An 18,134-nucleotide genomic window follows, 5' to 3' on the forward strand; every position below is an offset into this window, starting at 1 on the left:
AGTCTCTTCGTCTTGCGGTTTTTTCATCTTGCGAAGCAAGCCCATTAGCGGCTTAGCGGCTTAGATACTTAGCGGATCAGCTGATAAGCGGCTTGGCGGCTTAGCAGATCAGCTGATAAGCGGCTTGGCGGATCAGCTGATAAGCAGCTTAGCGGATCAGCTGTTAAGCGGCTTAGCGGCTTAGCGGATCAGCTGATAAGCGGCTTAGCGGATCAGCTGATAAGCGACTTAGCGGCTTAGCGGATCAGCTGATAAGCGACTTAGCGGATCAGCTGATAGGCGGCTTAGTGGCTTAGAAAAAGGGGGGGGGAAGGGAAAAAACCCCCGCAGGAACTTGCAAGACATTTTTGTCTTGCAAAGCAAGCCCATAGGAAATTCGTTTTGTGAAGCACCTCCAAAACGGAAAACCCTTTCGTCTAGCGGGTTTTCCGTCTTGCGAGGCATTCGTCTTGCGGGGCACCACTGCATTTATATGCCGCTTAACATTCAGAATTTCTAAGCGGTGTAGAAATTGAGACAGGTCTCCCAGTCCTAGCTGTAGTTGCTGGAGATTGGACCATCTACATGCAGAATTTATTCTCTACCTCTTTCCTCCAAATCTACAAGCGCTATAGATTTCAGTAGGTGCAAAGAACAATACAGTTATTCCAATAATAATAATAATTTAAAAATGAAATAAATCCCCCAAAACTGACAAGATAGCTGGTATAACTCCAGCTTTGGGAATGGGAACATCACACATGCAAGTGTCATCAGCTGTTTGCAGGCATCATGATTCTGTTCCATCTGCGTGCAAAAGCCCAGGATACAGCTCTGAAGTAAACGTTTTTGCTACAGTGGGGAAAATGTGGATGTTGACCACAAAAGCCATGAGCCCAAACATTCATGAATGGTAAGGTAAAAGTAAAGTGACCCCTGACTATTAGGTCCAGTCGTGACCGACTCTGGGGTTGCGGTGCTCATCTCGCTTTATTGGCCGAGGGAGCCGGCGTACAGCTTCCGGGTCATGTGGCCAGCATGACTAAGCCGCTTCTGGCGAACCAGAGCAGCCCACAGAAACGCCGTTTACCTTCCTGCTGGAGTGGTACCTATTTATCTACTTGCACTTTGACGTGCTTTCAAACTGCTAGATTGATGGAGAAGAAGACTGCAAGGCCATGTGCACTGACCCTGCTCCCATTGCCAATCTGCCTCTGCCTCCCACGATATCCACGGGTTGGCAAGACTGCTGCCGTAGGGCTTGCCAAACACATTTACTCACTTCCTGTGAACTGTTTGTGTGTGTGCAGGGTGAGGGTCAAGCCTAGACATGTTTGGCAGGCTTACTCATGGCAAACATTTCCCCAGTGTGTGGACATCATGTGGGCAGGCCTGGCAGAGGTGTGGCCGCCACCTCTCTCATTTACTCATTGCATGGAGTAAATAACACTTTACTGGGACTCTTGACTGACAGCTATGTTTTATCTTCTATGGCGATCACTCGTAGTTGAGTAAGATGAACACGGTCTTAACAATGAGTCCGTAAGTGACTGTGGAAGCCAATTGTGGGTCCACACGTCCTTCCACAGTGCGGACATAGGTTTCCGGGCAGGAGTTGATCACGGTGAGGGTTTGCCAAGCGTGCCTTCCTCTTAGTGTGTTTCTCCCTTTCGTCCTGAGTTTGAGCATCTTCAAAGTCCATGACAGCTTTGGTAAAGGCTGTTCTCCAATTGGAGCGCTCGCAGGCCAGTGTTTCCCAGTTGTCAGTGTTTATACTACATTTTGTTAGATTTGCCTTGAGAGAGTCTTTGAACCTCTTACGTTGAACAATGGCATTATGCTTTCCATTTTTAAGTTCTGAATAGATTAGTTGCTTTGGGGAGATGATAATCAGGCATCTACACAACATGACCAGTCCAACAAAGTTAACGTTGAAGAATCATCACTTTGACACTGGTGATCTTTGCTTCTTCCAGTACACTGGCATTAGTTCACCTGTCTTCCCAAGTGATGTGTAAAATTTTTCGGAGACACTGTTTTATAGAACATAAAACATAGACACTATGTTTTATAGAAATGTGATCGCATTGCTAGTTTAAAAGGCCTTTTTTGGGGACAGGAGATAATTCAGAGAAGACCCAGAGACTGCTTGCTATAGTCATGGTTAAAATACCTTGTAATTCATTTTTGACAGGGCATCACTTCAGATTTGTTTCCTGGTGTGAAGTTGCCGAAACCAGATTACAATGACATCCTGGAAGCCATCAAGATAAACTGCGAAGAAATGAATTTACAGATGACGCCGTTCTTTTCCGAGAAAATTTTGCAGATCTTTGAAATGATGATTGTGCGGCATGGTTTCATGATCGTCGGAGAGCCCTTTGGTGGAAAGACATCTGCGTATCGGGTTTTGGCAGCTGCTTTGGGGGACCTGTGTGAAAAAGTAAACAAATGTTTCCAGAAGGCATTGTGTCCTAAAAACAGCAAAGTGACATATTGTGTCACCTTTTCAACCTTTTCTCCCATCCAGCCTGATCTTTCATTTCCCTCAGAAAATTTGTCTTGTATGTGTATACTCTGCTGCTAATGGCATTCGCCTAAGCAGCTAGAATGATAGGATGTTGCAAGGAATTGAAAAGAGATGCTCATAACAGCAAGCACCTCTCGTTCATTACATGAAAGAAGGCCTATACCTTGAGCACTTGATATTTTCTCCCCTCCCAGCAAGTTCTCCTCCCACTGCTCCCATTTCGGCAGGAGAAAGGGGAGGCTGTGAAGGGGAATACACTGTGGCAGGACTTGACACTTCTTGACAAAAGTACAGTGGTACCTCGGTTTTTTAATGTAATCTGTTCTGGAAGACCGTTCGAGTTCCAAAACGTTTGAAAACAGGCGCAAAGGGCGGCCTGCAAATTTAATACAGAAAATTTAGAAAAATAAGATATACCCTCAGTGGAAGCCATTCAACTTCTGAGGCGTGTTCGAAAACTGAAGCATTTACTTCCGGGTTTTTGGCGTTCGAAAACTGAAACGTTCGTCAATGGAGACGTTAAAAAACCGAGGTACCACTGTATTGTTTTCTGGCCAAGAAGAACATCACATGCATGTTGGAGGCAGGATCGTAATCCCCTCCATTTCCTATGTTGCCATGAATGGCCAAACCATCCATCTGTATAGGGCAAATATGTGTGTGTGCAGGTGTGTCTATCTGGATATATTGAAAGATAACATGTAGATTCACATACAGTAGATATAAATGTAGGTATGGATAAGCGAGGTGTGTATTGATGAATTAAATGCACCACTGATTTATCAAATGCAATTCCCTATGTGTACTCAGGGGCTGATGGAGGAAAATAAAGTTCAGATCACTGTTATCAACCCCAAAGCTATAACTATGGGGCAGCTGTACGGACAATTTGATCCCGTCTCCCACGAGTGGTCAGATGGCATTCTGGCTGTGAGCTTTAGGGCCTTTGCCTCTTCAGCTGTAAGTATTCAACAAGATTAAAATATTTCAGCATATGCATAGTTTTAAAGCATAGGTTAGATGGCCATCTGTCATGGATGCTTTAGCTGAGATTCCTGCATTGTGGGGGGTTGGACTAGATGACCCTTGGGTCCCTTTCAATTCTATGTAAACAATGTCTAGAATAAAAGGAGGAGCCAAACTGTGCCCTGAAGGCATAAAAGACCCTGGTCCTCTGTGGGGTTTGTGCCGCTTCAGTGGTCATATGGTAGGGAAGGGTTAGAATTGTCACCAACTGAAGGCATCATAATTGACAAATTCAGCACCAAGGGCCTTCTGGCGGTTCCCTCACTGCGAGAAGTAAGGTTGCAGGGAACCAGGCAGAGGGCCTTCTCGGTAGTGGCACCCGCCCTGTGGAACGCCCTCCCGTCAGATGTCAAGGAAATAAACAACTTTCTGACTTTTAGAAGACATCTGAAGGCAGCCCTGTTTAGGGACGTTTTTAATGACTGATGTTTTATCGTGTTTTTAATATTCTGTTGGGAGCCGCCCAGAGTGGCTGGGGAGGCCCGGCTAGATGGGCGGGGTATAAGTAATAAATTATTATAAATTATTATTATTACAGTCATACCTCGGGTTACAGACGCTTCGGCTTGTGCGATTTTGGGTTGTGCACCGCGCCGAACCCAGAAATACCAGAACGGGTTACTTCTGGGTTTTGGCTCTTGTGCAGAAGCGCTAAATCGCGCTTTGCGCATGCACAGAAGACCAAACCGTGACCCGCGCATGTGCAGATGCGGCGCTGTGGGTTGCGGACACTGCGGGTTGCGAACGTGGAACATGGATCACGTTCACAACCTGAGCATCCACTGTATTATTATTATTGATTATTGGTTACACTTGTCTGCATTTAAATAAAATAGTTCTTTGTTTTTAGATGCTGTTATGTGCTGCAGCACATTCTCTCCTATGTGAGGGAAACAGAAGAAGACCTCTTCTAAGAAGGTCTTTTTGCTCACCTTACCAATCCTTAACATTATTTGTACTAAAACTTTGTTCCCTCCCCCCAGACACCTGACAGGAAGTGGCTTATTTTTGATGGGCCTGTGGATGCCGTGTGGATTGAGAATATGAATACCGTGCTGGATGATAACAAGAAACTGTGTCTGATGAGTGGTGAGATCATTCAGATGTCGCAACAGATGAGCCTTATTTTTGAACCAATGGACCTGGAAGTTGCTTCTCCTGCTACTGTAAGTTGGCGCAGTCGGAAGGTTGCTTTTCGATGACATTAGGGTTGTGACCATCCCACAGCAGTGAAAAAAAAAACAACTTTCTCATTTCTTTACTTCCTGATCTACACTGGCAAATTCACCTACAATAAAAACAGTAAAACACTAAAAATAAAATAAAAGCATACTGAAACATTTAAGGACAGTTATTATTTCTATATCATTTTTATTCAATCTCCAAAAATATTCCAAAATATTTATCGGCATATACAATTCTTTTTCCAGCACAAAATTCTTGACTTCCCACCCTTCCGTTTGTGGTGTTTGTTTTTTACCCCTTTTTGTCTTAGCAGTTTTATGACCCTTTTTTTTATCTAAACCCTGTTATTGTTAGATCTTTCAGTAACCCACTGCTTATATTTCAAATCTTGCCTGCGACTTCATATATTGGTGATAAATTGATAGATAATCCGTTAGTGGTTTCGATTCCTCCTTAAACACTTTGTTATTATGTCCTATTAGTTTGGCAGTTTATTTCACCATTTCAGCATAATCTGTCAGTTTCATAGGCCATTCCTCCTTTGTTGGAATTTCTTCTTCTTTCAATTTATGTCATATAAAGTTCTAGCTGCTGTTGTCGCATAAATTCGTCAGCTTTTTCAAGACACCTGTCCCCCTTATTCCTAGCAAAAAAAGGCTTCAGGTTTTTTTAAAAAAGGAATTATCAGTTTAAACATCTTTTTCAATTCATTATATATCATTTCCCAAAACCCCTTTGCCTTTCCACAGGACAATTTAAAAACAATTATATCTAAAACGTTAGAAATAAATAAACCACAACGAAACGCAATAACAAATGGAAAAAGAGATGTGACCAAATCTTGTACAGTGTACCTTGGTTCTCCAACTTAATCCGTTCCGGAAGTCCATTCCAAAACCAAAGCGTTCCAAAACCAAGGCACACTTTCTCATAGGAAGTAATGCAAAATGGATTAATCCATTCCAGACTTTTGAAAGCAACCCCTAAAACAGCAATTTAACATGGATTTTCTTATCTAACGAGACCATTGATCCATAAATGAAAGCAATAATCAATGTACCGCAGTCACACAATCAACCAATCAGTTGCTGATCTGGGTTCCACACAGTCACAAAAACAAAACAAAAAAGAGCTGCAAAAACAAAAACGCAAAATAAATAGCAAAAACAGACAGACCTTAAATCGGAAGTATAACACTCAAAACAGAGCATGTCCGGCTTCTGAAAAAGGTTCGCAAACTAGAACACTTACTTCCAGATTTGCAGTGTTTGGGTTCCAAGTTGTTTGAGAACCAAGGTACCACTGTATTTGGAAAAGCCTGCTGAAACAGAAAGGTTTTCAGCAGGTGTGTAAAATAATGTCATTAAGCAGGAGCTCCAAAACACAGGTGCTGCTGCTGTGTTAATATAATAACTCCTCACAAAAGCTTAAGGAATACTGTGTGGGACCCGTAAGTGCAAGTTTCTCAGGTTAAAGAGGAGCCTATGGGGTAAGTAAACCGGTCCCAAGTTGTTAAGGGCTGCATATATCAATAGGAACATGTTGAACTTGGCCTGGCAGCAAACTGGCAGCTTGTGCAGGTCTTTGATAACTAACACAATCATTATCCAATTAGTCTGCCAATAGCAAACTTTCTCAGTGTATTGTTTTTGAAAAAACAATTCCTAAATGCTTTTTTGTGGAAGTTAATGCCCTTGAAATCAATGGGACATTTGTGAGCGAATGTGTCTGGAATTGGCATGCCAAGTTCTTGTTAGATTTCATTCTTTTAAGTAGTTTCTACCCCAGTCCCCTGTCCATTTTGATTGCCACTTTTGGAAAGATATATTTTTGTTTGTTGCAATGCTGGTCTTCCTATAAACTGTTGTTTGATTTTTTTTTTAATTTGGTATCTACCACCATGATTTTGTATAATGGATTAGTGAACAACAAATGAAGCCTTTTCTTAATTGCAGTTTTTTAATAGAAAATTATTTTTGTTTTTAGGAATCGGTTCCCTCTCCCTCTCCTCCTTTCTTTAATAAAGGAAGTTTAAAAACTGAAAGCTATGATTTACACACACAAACACACACACACACACAAACTAGAACTTGCGTCACTGCTCCTGGTTAGATCTGAAATTGTTGGCATGTAATACGTCAACTTGTGATTTATATAATTGTTGACGATCATTTTGTTCTGTCAGACCTAGACTATCCCGAGCCAGCTTCCACAAGTTTACTGAACATATAAGCATTCCATTAGGTTAGGTTATCTATAGCCTTAAGATCTGTAAAGGTATCCTCCTTTTGCAGGTTTCCAGATGTGGCATGGTCTACATGGAGCCACAAATGCTAGGTTGGAGACCCGTGATGCTATCCTGGCTACATCTGATGCCTCCCACCGTCACACCTCTACATAAAGAGTTTATAACAGGCTTGTTTGACAGGATAGTCCCGCTTTCTGTTGAGTTTATTAGAAAGTGTACAAAGGTGAGCTAAGCATGGATTTAGTGAAATGGAAATTGCCTTCCTGGAGTGTGTCAGTACAGAAGCATGAATGCTTTAATCATGGTCACAAGAGCTCCCCCCCCCCTCAAAATTTGGATATTTAGGTGTGGAACCAAGGGAGGGAGGAAATTGTTTGGTGCATTCTTCGCAGCGGGCTGAGGCAGGGCTCGTCCTATGGTTTTCCCCTTGCCACTCTCTTTTCCCAGGAAAATCCTGCTCCTTGGTGCTAAATCGGAGCAAACGTCAATCTGGAGAAAACCTGAATTGCCCTTTGTTCTGTCTGACCATTAAAGAGCCTTTTTCCCTGGGGGAAAGCAGCAGAACAAGAGGAAGGGTGGGTAGGCCCTCAATTCCGTGTTCCTGAACTTGCTTTGTAGACTGGAACACAACTCCCAGTCAGATTGTACATTGGATAGAATTTCACGATACAGTGCACAAAAATAAGTATTTTGTTTAAAGGATGCATGCATAAGTGTGCACTTTACGATAAAAGCGTGCATTCTGGGGAAGGTTTTCAGCTTCGGTCCCATCTTAATCAATTGTTCTTACTTCTGAGTAAATATGTATAAAGTTGCAGTCCATATTCTTGTGTCGGCATTCACAGTCAACATTTCAGTGGCATTAGATTGGTCTTTAGTTCAGTCAATTCGGTTGCTGGCATTGCAGTTATTATTATTATCAATCCTATTTCATACCCTATGCAATAAGAGAAAAATCTAAAGAAGTAGGTCTGAGGATAACAAATTGCTTGCATTTCTTTATTTTATTTTTGTTTGGAGGTTATTTTTTTTATTTTGTCTTAAGGATATCACAGTGCTTTGTTTTTTGATCTCTTGTGCCCATAATGCTTAGAATTAGGTAAAGGTAAAGGGACCCCTGACCATTAGGTCCAGTCGTAGCTGACTCTGGGGTTGCGGCGCTCATCTCGCTTTATTGGCCGAGGGAGCCGCGATACAGCTTCCGGGTCATGTGGCCAGCATGACTAAGCCGCTTCTGGCAAACCAGCGCAGCACACGGAAACACCGTTTACCTTCCCGCCGGAGCGGTACCTATTTATCTACTTGCACTTTGACGTGCTTTCGAACTGCTAGGTTGGCAGGAGCAGGGACCGAGCAACGGGAGCTCACCCCGTCGTGGGGATTCGAACTGCCGACCTTCTGATCGGCAAGTCCTAGGCTCTGTGGTTTAACCCACAGCGCCACCCGCATCCCTTAATGCTTAGAGTTAGGCGTTGTTTAATTTTTGATGGTAAGGCTGATGGAACAGGCTCATTTTAAATTAAGTTCATGTACTATGGAGAACATGCCTTTGCTCCTCCTAGGAACTGTCTCCTACATCAGATACCAACTTGGTTCGATCGTTGATGAATCTAATGGACTGCCTCATGGATGAGTTTCAAAATGAAGCGAAACTTAAGAGTGTTACGGACCGTGAAATATTTTCTTGGCTTGAGGTGGGCAGGATCTTGTTAATGCATTGAATCAGAGATTTGGTTTGAGTTAGCCTCCATGGATCTTTATCAAATTAGAGTGTTGGTGCAAACCTGACGCATTATAATTGATGGATTGGTAACATACTTAGATCACTTAGGGGTGCATTACAGTGGCTTGTAGTCAATGGATAAGGGGGCTAGGTTAATCCCCTAAAATTTCCCCTGGCACCTCCTTCCCCAAAGTCCAGGAAGCTTCTGCCCGGCTTAGGGCAAGAGGTGCGATTCTCTGACTGGTCCAAGAACCCTCTCACCACCTTCCCAAAGCCCTCCCCACTTTGGGAAGTGTTACCAAACCGTGGTCACTTGGTTCTTTTGAAATCAGCCTTCTTTATGGTCCAGCTCTCACTTCCATTCATAACTACTGGGAAAACCACAGCTTTAACTATACGGACCTTTGTTGGCAAGGTGATGTCTCTACTTTTTAAGATGCTGTCTAGGTTTGTCATTGCTTTTCTCCCAAGAAGCAGGCATCTTTTAATTTTGTGACTGCTGTCACCATCTGTAGTGATCGTGGAACCCAAGAAAGTAAAATCTCTCACTGCCTCCATTTCTTCCCCTTCTATTTGCCAGGAGGTGATGGGACCAGTGGCCATGATCTTAGTTTTTTTGATGTTGAGCTTCAGACCATATTTTGTGCGCTCCTCTTTCACCCTCATTAAGAAGTATAATAATAATAATAATAATAATAATAATAATAATAATAATAATATCATTATTTATACTCCACCCATCTGGCTGGATTTCCCCAGTCACTCTGGGCGGCTTACAGCGTATATAAAACATAATAAAATATCAAACATTAAAAAACTTCCCGATACAAGGCTGCCTTCGGATGTCTTCTAAAAGTTATGTAGTTCTTTATCTCCTTGACATCTGAAGGGAGGGTGTTCCACAGGGCGGGTGCCACTACCGAGAAGGCCCTCTGCCTGGTTCCCTGTAACTTCACTTCCCACACTGAGGGAACCAACAGAAGATCCTCGGAGGAGGATCTCAGTGTCTGAACAATGGGGGTGGAGATGCTCCTTCAGGTATACTGGGCTGAGGCCATTTTCAATCCTGCACTTTAGTAAAAAAAAATTATCATTTTAGGCTGTGCTTCTTTGTTCTCTTGTTTATTGTAATAAGCCCCATTGGAGCCATGGAGTAGGCCCCATTGGACACAGTGGGCCTTACGTCTGAGTAAACATGCATAGGGTTTCATTGTTAATTAATTAATACACCTTCCCCCCTTCTTTTTGCACTAGAGCATTTTTGTGTTTTCTCTCACCTGGTCTGTCGGAGCCAGCTGTAAGGAGAGCGACCGGCTGAAATTTGACAAGATCGTGCGGGAATTGCTGGAAGGGCCAATGAGTGACGAAACGAGAGAGAAATATAAATTGCTGAGTGGTCTTGAGCACATGCGCGCAAAAATACTGACTGTCCCCTATCCAGAAGATGGAACAATTTATGAGTACCGCTTTGTCAAAGATGTGAGTGTGTTTGTTTTCAATAGAGGTTTTTCCTGGAGTTTAATTGGTAAATTCATTTCCAGTATCACCTCTACGTTAGATCAGTATTCTTGGTTGAATTATGGAACACTCCTTTCAGATGCGGGTGGCGCTGTGGGTTAAAACACAGAGCCTAGGACTTGCCGATCAGAAGGTTGGCGGTTCGAATCTCTGCGACCAAGTGAGCTCCCGTTGCTCAGTCCCTGCTCCTGCCAACCTAGCAGTTCGAAAGCATGTCAAAGTGCAAGTAGATAAATAGGTACCGCTCCGGCGGGAAGGTAAATGGTGTTTCCGTGTGCTGCTCTGGTTCCCCAGAAGCAGCTTAGTCATGCTGGCCACATGACCCGGAAGCTGTACCCCGGTTCCCTTGGCCAATAAAGCGAGATGAGCACCACAACCCCAGAGTCTGTCATGACTGGACCTAATGGTCAGGGGTCCCTTTACTTTACCTTTCAGAAAGTAGTTAATGATAGCTGGCTTTTTTCAGTCCACCCCAATATGACAAAAAGCAGAGTAAATGCCCAGTTTCATATTTATATTCAGAACAATGTATGGACCTTTAATGATGGGCGTGGTTTAGCTTTCCATGATAAATTGATCTGTTCTCCAATCTCGAGATGTGCATACTTCCACTGAAGCTAGCTGCCTGTTTGGGAGGGAAGAGGGCCTGAATCTTTCTCTTCCCGCCCCAGCCACTCAAAGAAAGAGTGGCAGAAATTCAGGTGTGTTTCCCCATGTGGCTGATGGGTGATCAGCCCTGACCAAGTTCTTGATTCAGAGATGCAGAGGCACACAGTTGAGCACAGTGGCGTAGCGTGGGTTGTCAGCACCCAGGTCAAGGCAAGTAATTTGCGCCTCCTAACCCATGGATTTGCGCCCCCTAACCCGTGGATTTGTGCCCCCTAACCCTAACCCCCAGATGTTGCGCCCAGTGCGGCCGGCCCCCCCTGCACCCCCCACGCTACGCCACTGGTTGAGCACAAAGCAGTTCCTGATACAGCAAGGGATGTGGCACGATCTCACTAGCGCAGGGTGAAATGTGTCCATGAGATCTTTCTCCTATTCTTTCTGATTGTGTTATGTTTTGAAACAGGGCGCAGGAAGGTGGGAGCCTTGGGTGGAGGCACTTGAGACGGCTCCGCCTATACCGAAAGACATGCTGTTCAACGAAATAATTGTCCCCACTCTGGACACCATCCGATACTTTTCGTTAATGGAAATGCTGACAACACATCAAAAGCCGTTCATATTTGTCGGGCCAACAGGAACTGGCAAGAGCGTATATATCATAGTAAGTATATCTTGAAATGTACATTGACTTTTTGTCTCTGCAAGGAGAATCCCCACTGTTTGGGAATTAATGAAAACTGGACCCTGTGCTTCTTACCACCAAACTTTATCTTCGTTCTCGAGATTGGGCATGGCTTTCTCGCATTCCCTCTAACCTTAGCAGAGTAAGGAGACAATGTCAGCGGTAGCTGCAGGAGACGTTTTGAGCAGGCATCCTAACTGTTCCATTCCTCAGCTTTGATGCTTATTCCTTTACTTGGAGCTCAAAAATTCTGGGTGCACAAAAATGAAGGGGAGCCAGTCGTAGGGGATCTGCCTTGCCTACAGCAGATCCCAGGGGCATTCCCTGGCATCTCCAAGTAGGACTGGGAGATAACGGTGCCTGAAATCCATGGAGAACCACTGCTGGTCAATGTACTGAGAAAGATGCCCCAATGGTCTGACTCTGTGCACAGCAGCTTCCTGTTGTAATGATCTCAGGCAGGTAAGCAAGCACTCAATAAGAATTAAGGACTATCCAGCAGTTTTATGGTACTTTTATTTACAAAACACATCCAGAGTGCGGCTTCTGGCCTGCACTCCTCGAAGGAGTTGGTCAGTCTGAATCTCCACCCCTCTCACAGCAGGAAGGATGCCAGATTCCCACCCTTCCCCTCTTGCCCTTCTGCTGCACTCTGACCTTGTCCTGTCTCCGAGAACAGGGGCTGAGAATTTGGACTGTCCCTTCCCACTTCCACTAGACACGCTGTCTTCTGCCTCTCTGCTGGTTGCCTAGCAACCCTCTGACTGCCTCCTAACTCTTCCCCTTCTTGAGAGCTATCGTGTCTGTGACTTCTTTGTTAAAGAGGGTCGAGCTCCCCCTTCCTGGCTCTGTCAGCCAGCTTTCGTCTGCAGAATTGGCCTCTCTCTCACTTGTCTCAATTTCTGAGTCTGACTCTTCCCCTGTGCTCGGTTGAGCCATGTCCCTGACACCTGTGTCCCTATGAAAAATAAAATGGCCCAAAGACTTGCAGTCTAATCAGAGGCAATACAGATTAGGGAGGGAAGATGAGAAAACAAAAGAAGGGAAAACTGGGGTGAAAAGATGTGCCTTAAGGAGGAGTCTGGTGGACAAGGAGTGGTGGTGATAAGAAGCTGCAAGGGAAAGGAGACTTGGGTTGTTGTGAAGATTGGAAATGACCTTAGGTTTAACTTGGAGCTATCAAAATGCATATTCGGTTTGCTCTTTACTTTAGATCAATATTCCTTTGCCTGGATGTCAAAAGAGGTCTCTTCATGGTATTATGAGTTATCTTGAGAAATATAAATATTAGCACATCTGTTAAATGGTTGTTTTGGCATTCTATAAAGCCACTTTGAGTTCCCCTCCATTACCCACATAAGTGACCAAAATTATGAACTCCTTATTTAGAAGAACAATTGATATAATCTCATTCAAAAAGCCTATAAAAAAACCCTCGGTGTTTGTCTTCCTGTAAGTTATTTCTCTTTGTGTGCCTGCCTTCCCTGTAAATGAATTTTTATTAATGCAATTAATTCTTGCATTAATGTTATGCATAATTAGATTTGCTCTTCGGCGAAAAGTAGCAAGTGGCCTCCCACAGTCATTTTGCTGATTCTGATACTTAGAAATTTATTCTGGTTAACACGGAGTAACTAAACTGGAAAATTATTTTTGCAATAAAGGACTGTAATTGGCTTTTATTTAATTACTCTTTAACGCGACTTTGATTTATTGCACTGATAAAATATTAGTAACGTGGGACCCAAAGCAATGCTGATGTATTTAGCTGGAGAATGATATCTCTCTCTCTCTCTCTCTCTCTCTCTGTGTGTGTGTGTGTGTGTGTGTGTGTGATTTAGAAAAATGGGTGAAAGTGTACTAAATGCTTAAGCCAGGTCTTGAGAAGCCCACCCCCTGTGTCTGGATTCTGTTCAGGGTTAGCATACCAGCTGCACTGGGTAGTTAGAAACAGTCCAGGTTTGGCCAAAGGGCCTGAAGCATGACTTAGCCACCCTCCCTTTCTCTAAGAAATGTGTGTACATGCACTGGCAGGTATAAAGCCAAGGCTGGAATCAGCATTTGACAGGTGTGAGGTTTTATCATCCTGGTGGATGTTACATCGTATAAGTTAAAGGAGCCCTGGACGGTCAAGTCCAGTCGAATTTGACTATGGGGTGCGGCACTCACCTCCACTTTCAGGCCAAGGGAGCTGCTGTTTGTCCACAGACAGTTATCTGGGTCATGTGGCCAGCATGACTAAACCGCTTCTGGTGCAACAGGACACCGTGACGAGTGCCAGAGCGCACGGAAACGCCATTTACCTTCCGCCGCAGTGGTGCCTATTTATCTACTTGTGCTGGTATGCTTTCAAACTGCTAGGTTGGCAGGAGCTGGGACAGAGCAACGGGAGCTCACCCTGTCACAGAGATTCGAAATGCCAACCTTCCAATCGGCAAGCCCAAGAGGCTCAGTGGTTTAGACCACAGTGCCACCTGCGTCCCTACAATATGGTATAGCATGGTGAGCCAAGCACGGTAAAGTGTTTGTGGATCTCTCTGCAAACGTGGATCTTTATAAAGTTTAGTTTTAAGACCAGAAGAACTGTATCATAGCAGATATGTTCATGATGTACCAGCATCGCTTAAAGTAGACAGTGTGTTTATCCTTGTCTTCTGCCATGAGGCAATAAAATCTCTTTTCTGACGATGCATAACTTGCCACTCTGCCCCTGAGGTCTCATAGACTCCTTCAGTGATGGTTTGGTTTGTACACCTAGGAAGGTACTCCTTTTTTGAGAAACAGAAGATCTTCTCCGGTGCTCTTGAAATGGCATAACAACATTTTGAAAAGTGGAATTTATGGTACAGGCAAAATGCAAAGTTATTTCCCCTGCCCTATCTTGAGAAGTTTGCAGGGGATAGAATGGGCCTTGGTTAGCTCAGGCATTTGGTAGTTTAACTTCCCCATTCATTTCGGTATGGGGAGTATCAGTGATGCATCACCTCGTTTTCTTTAAAACCATGGGTCCTAAAATTTTGAATCACCCTGGTTTATTTCTGCAGGAACCTCATTAAGGCACTGTGAATGTTAACGACCGTGGATTCATTATTGTCTCATCATTTTATAAGCAGAATTGCTCATGAGCTTGACGTGGAAAAGCTTACTGCATTTAGACGACTGGCAATAAATACAAGGATGTGTGTGTGTGTGCCTTTTTGCTAGTAGGCTATATAAGCTGTCAGATGTATATGCTCATGTGACCCATTCTCTCTCTCTCTCCCTCCGTTTCAACTATTTTTATAGGATTTTCTCTTAAACCGCTTACATAAGGATATCTACAAACCATTGCTCATTAACTTCTCAGCGCAGACTACAGCAGCTCAGACTCAGAACATCATTATGTCAAAGCTGGATAAAAGGAGAAAAGGAGTCTTTGGTCCCCCTCTTGGAAAGAGAATGGTAACTTTTAAAAAAAGCAAAACAAGACTACAGACTTGTCACAATGCTCATGTCATTTTTTTTGCACCCAGCTACAGATACCTGAAGGGACGCAGGTGGCGCTGTGGGTTAAAGCCTCAGCGCCTAGGACTTGCCGATCGAAAGGTCGGCGGTTCGAATCCCTGCGGCGGGGTGCGCTCCCGCTGCTCGGTCCCAGCGCCTGCCAACCTAGCAGTTCGAAAGCACCTCCGGGTGCAAGTAGATAAATAGGGACCGCTTACCAGCGGGAAGGTAAACGGCGTTTTCGTGTGCGACTCTGGCTCGCCAGAGCAGCGATGTCACGCTGGCCACGTGACCCGGAAGTGTCTCCGGACAGCGCTGGCCCCTGGCCTCTTAAGTGAGATGGGCGCACAACCCCAGAGTCTGTCAAGACTGGCCCGTATGGGCAGGGGTACCTTTACCTTTACCTTACAGATACCTGAAGACAAAAATGAGCACATAATGTATCGGTCAGGGAGGGCAAAAGTGTTTGTATACAGCAGGCATGTCCAAAGTCCATTTCGTGGGCCTAATCCGGCCTGCCGGACACTTTAATCTGGACAATTTAATAATGTTCCTGATTCACACTTCCCCAAACAATATGTGACCTGAAACACAGCCATGATTCAAAAGTCCCACTTCTTTGAATTTTGCACTGCAGTTAGCCAGCCAAGCCATGTGTGTGCCCAAATGCACACACTGGATTAGAATGTGCATAAAATGCATATGTTAGTGAAAATAAACAAAATGTATTGTATTAGGGGAAATTGCTTTGCAAAAATGTGCATATTAGGCAATATGTGCATATAGAAATTTGCATTAGAATGCTTTTGAATTTTCATGAGGACTAATTTTTTTAGTTGCAGACTGGTCTGGAACTATGGAGAACTGAATGCGAAATTGTAAATAAGAGAATCTGAAATTGACAGATTAGCCCATCTCTAGCTCAGAAGCACATTTTTAATAATAATAATAATAATAATAATAATAATAATAATAATAATAGTAAGAAGTTCACTCTGTGTGCATAGGCATTTGTGCAATGTACAGAATAAGTGTTGAAAAATAGTTTTTTTATTTACAGGTTGTATTTGTGGATGATGTCAATATGCCAGCAAGAGAAGTTTATGGGGCTCAGCCTCCTGTAGAGTTACTTCGTCAGTGGTTAGATCATTGGAACTGGTATGACCTGAAGGACTGCTCTGTGATTAAACTGGTGGATATTCAGATCATGTGTGCAATGGGGCCACCAGGTATGACCTTTTGAATTTATTTTGAAAGCTTTTCTTTTGGTGCTTTTGGAACACAGTTCTTTTTTAAAAATCGTTTTTTATTTATACTTTTCAAATTTATACATTTCATTAGATTTGCAATCAATTTAACATTTCAAAATTTGAAATTTGACTTCCTTCCCCCTCTTTCTGTGGTTCCTTAAATTTATTTTTTAATATCTTCTGCGTATCCAAATTCATTTAACTTCCTCATTTAATTATCTACTGTAAATATATACTCTTATAAAACTGCAGGTTATTACAAAAATCCTTCTAATGTTTTTATCTGTTTACAATTTATCTGCAAATATTCAATAAGCCATTTCTATTCTTTTACAAAAAGTAAGTTTCGCCATTTCTGCATATTCCATAAGTTTTTGTATCCATTCATCCTTTACTGGGACTTCTTCTTTCCATTTTTGGGCGAGTAAATTCTTGCTGCTGTAGCAGCATACATAAATGAATTTGTATACAATTTAGGTAGTTAGGTCCCTATAATTCCCAAAAGAAAAGCTTTGGGTTTTTTTTAAATAAAAGTTACTTTGAACATCCTTTTCAACTCATCCTTTACTCATTCATTCAGCCTTTATTGACATAATTAGACAATAAAATCATTAAATACCATCCATAAAACATTGGTAATCCAGACATGAAAGGTAAAGGTAAAGGGACCCCTGACCATTAGGTCCAGTCGTGACCGACTCTGGGGTTGCGGTGCTCATCTCGCTTTATTGGCCGAGGGAGCCTGCGTACAGCTTCTGAGTCATGTGGCCAGCATGACTAAGCCGCTTCTGGCGAACCAGAGCAGCGTACAGAAATGCCGTTTACCTTCCCGCCGGAGCGGTACCTATTTATCTACTTGCACTTCATGTTTTCGAACTGCTAGGTTGGCAGGAGCAGGGACCAAATAACGGGCGCTCAACCCGTTGCAGGGATTCGAACTGCCGACCTTCCGATCGGCAAGCCCTAGGCTCTGTGGTTTAACCCACAGCGCCACCCGCGTCCTTCAACGTTCTCCCTACTTGCAAATAAAATGGATTTTGCCGCTATAGAGAATATGCATCTGGGTCATAGAGTTTGTCCTTGATGAAAACCTGCTTTTCACTTACTGTAATGGTTAGCAGAAGCTGGTCCAAATTGGCTACTAAAAGCGTTTCCATTGTTGAATTTGCAGTGCATTGTAGTTCCTTTATTATTATTATAATTGTGCTTTCTTTTTGCAGGTGGAGGTCGAAACCCAATTACTCCTCGGTATTTGCGACATTTTAATACAGTTACCATCAATGAGTTTGATGATGCGTCAATGTATACAATTTTCTCCAGAATAGTTGATTGGCACCTCAGTATATGGTAAGTGAAGTTTGCTTCCACCATTAAACGGCAAAGGTAAAGGGACCCCTGACAGTTAAGTCCAGTCGCGAACGACTCTGGGGTTGCGGCGCTCATCTCGCTTTACAGGCCGAGGGAGCCGGCGTTTGTTCGCTCCACAGACAGTTTTTCTGGGTGATGTGGCCAGCATGACTAAGCCACTTATGGCGAAACCAGAGCAGTGCACGGAAATGCCATTTACATTCCCGCCGGAGCAGTACCTATTAATCTATTTGCACTTTTTGGTGTGCTTTTGAACTGCTAGGTTGGCAGGAGCTGGGACTGAGCAATGGGAGCTCACTCAGTTGCGGGGATTTGAACCGCCGACCTTTTGATCAGCAAGCCCTAGGCTCAGTGGTTTAGACCATAGCGCCACCATTATCTCCTGACAATTAGTGGTAGGAGCAGGACTTCCTCTCCCTTCTTAATAATTCCTTAATGGCTCCTGGTGGTTCCCACTGACAAACAGCTTCACTACCACTTATATCTTTAGAAACCTCCGACATATATGTACGGCTGTTATAGCCATCCTTGAT

General features: G+C 43.5%; 1 protein-coding gene across 1 annotated transcript in view; it reads left to right on the forward strand.

Moving 5' to 3' along the window:
• Positions 1–18,134, forward strand: part of DNAH7 (dynein axonemal heavy chain 7) — a 148,087-nt gene that overhangs the window by 67,281 nt on the left and 62,672 nt on the right. The window contains exons 29-38 of the mRNA XM_079974784.1: positions 2,174–2,422; positions 3,320–3,469; positions 4,519–4,701; positions 7,015–7,191; positions 8,531–8,662; positions 9,946–10,170; positions 11,282–11,479; positions 14,786–14,941; positions 16,044–16,212; positions 17,454–17,580. Of these exons, the coding sequence (XP_079830910.1) occupies positions 2,174–2,422; positions 3,320–3,469; positions 4,519–4,701; positions 7,015–7,191; positions 8,531–8,662; positions 9,946–10,170; positions 11,282–11,479; positions 14,786–14,941; positions 16,044–16,212; positions 17,454–17,580 (1,766 nt within the window). The remainder of the gene's footprint in view (positions 1–2,173; positions 2,423–3,319; positions 3,470–4,518; positions 4,702–7,014; positions 7,192–8,530; positions 8,663–9,945; positions 10,171–11,281; positions 11,480–14,785; positions 14,942–16,043; positions 16,213–17,453; positions 17,581–18,134) is intronic.

This window comes from Podarcis cretensis, assembly GCF_951804945.1.
Source record: "Podarcis cretensis genome assembly, chromosome: 1".
NCBI lineage: Eukaryota > Metazoa > Chordata > Lepidosauria > Squamata > Lacertidae > Podarcis > Podarcis cretensis.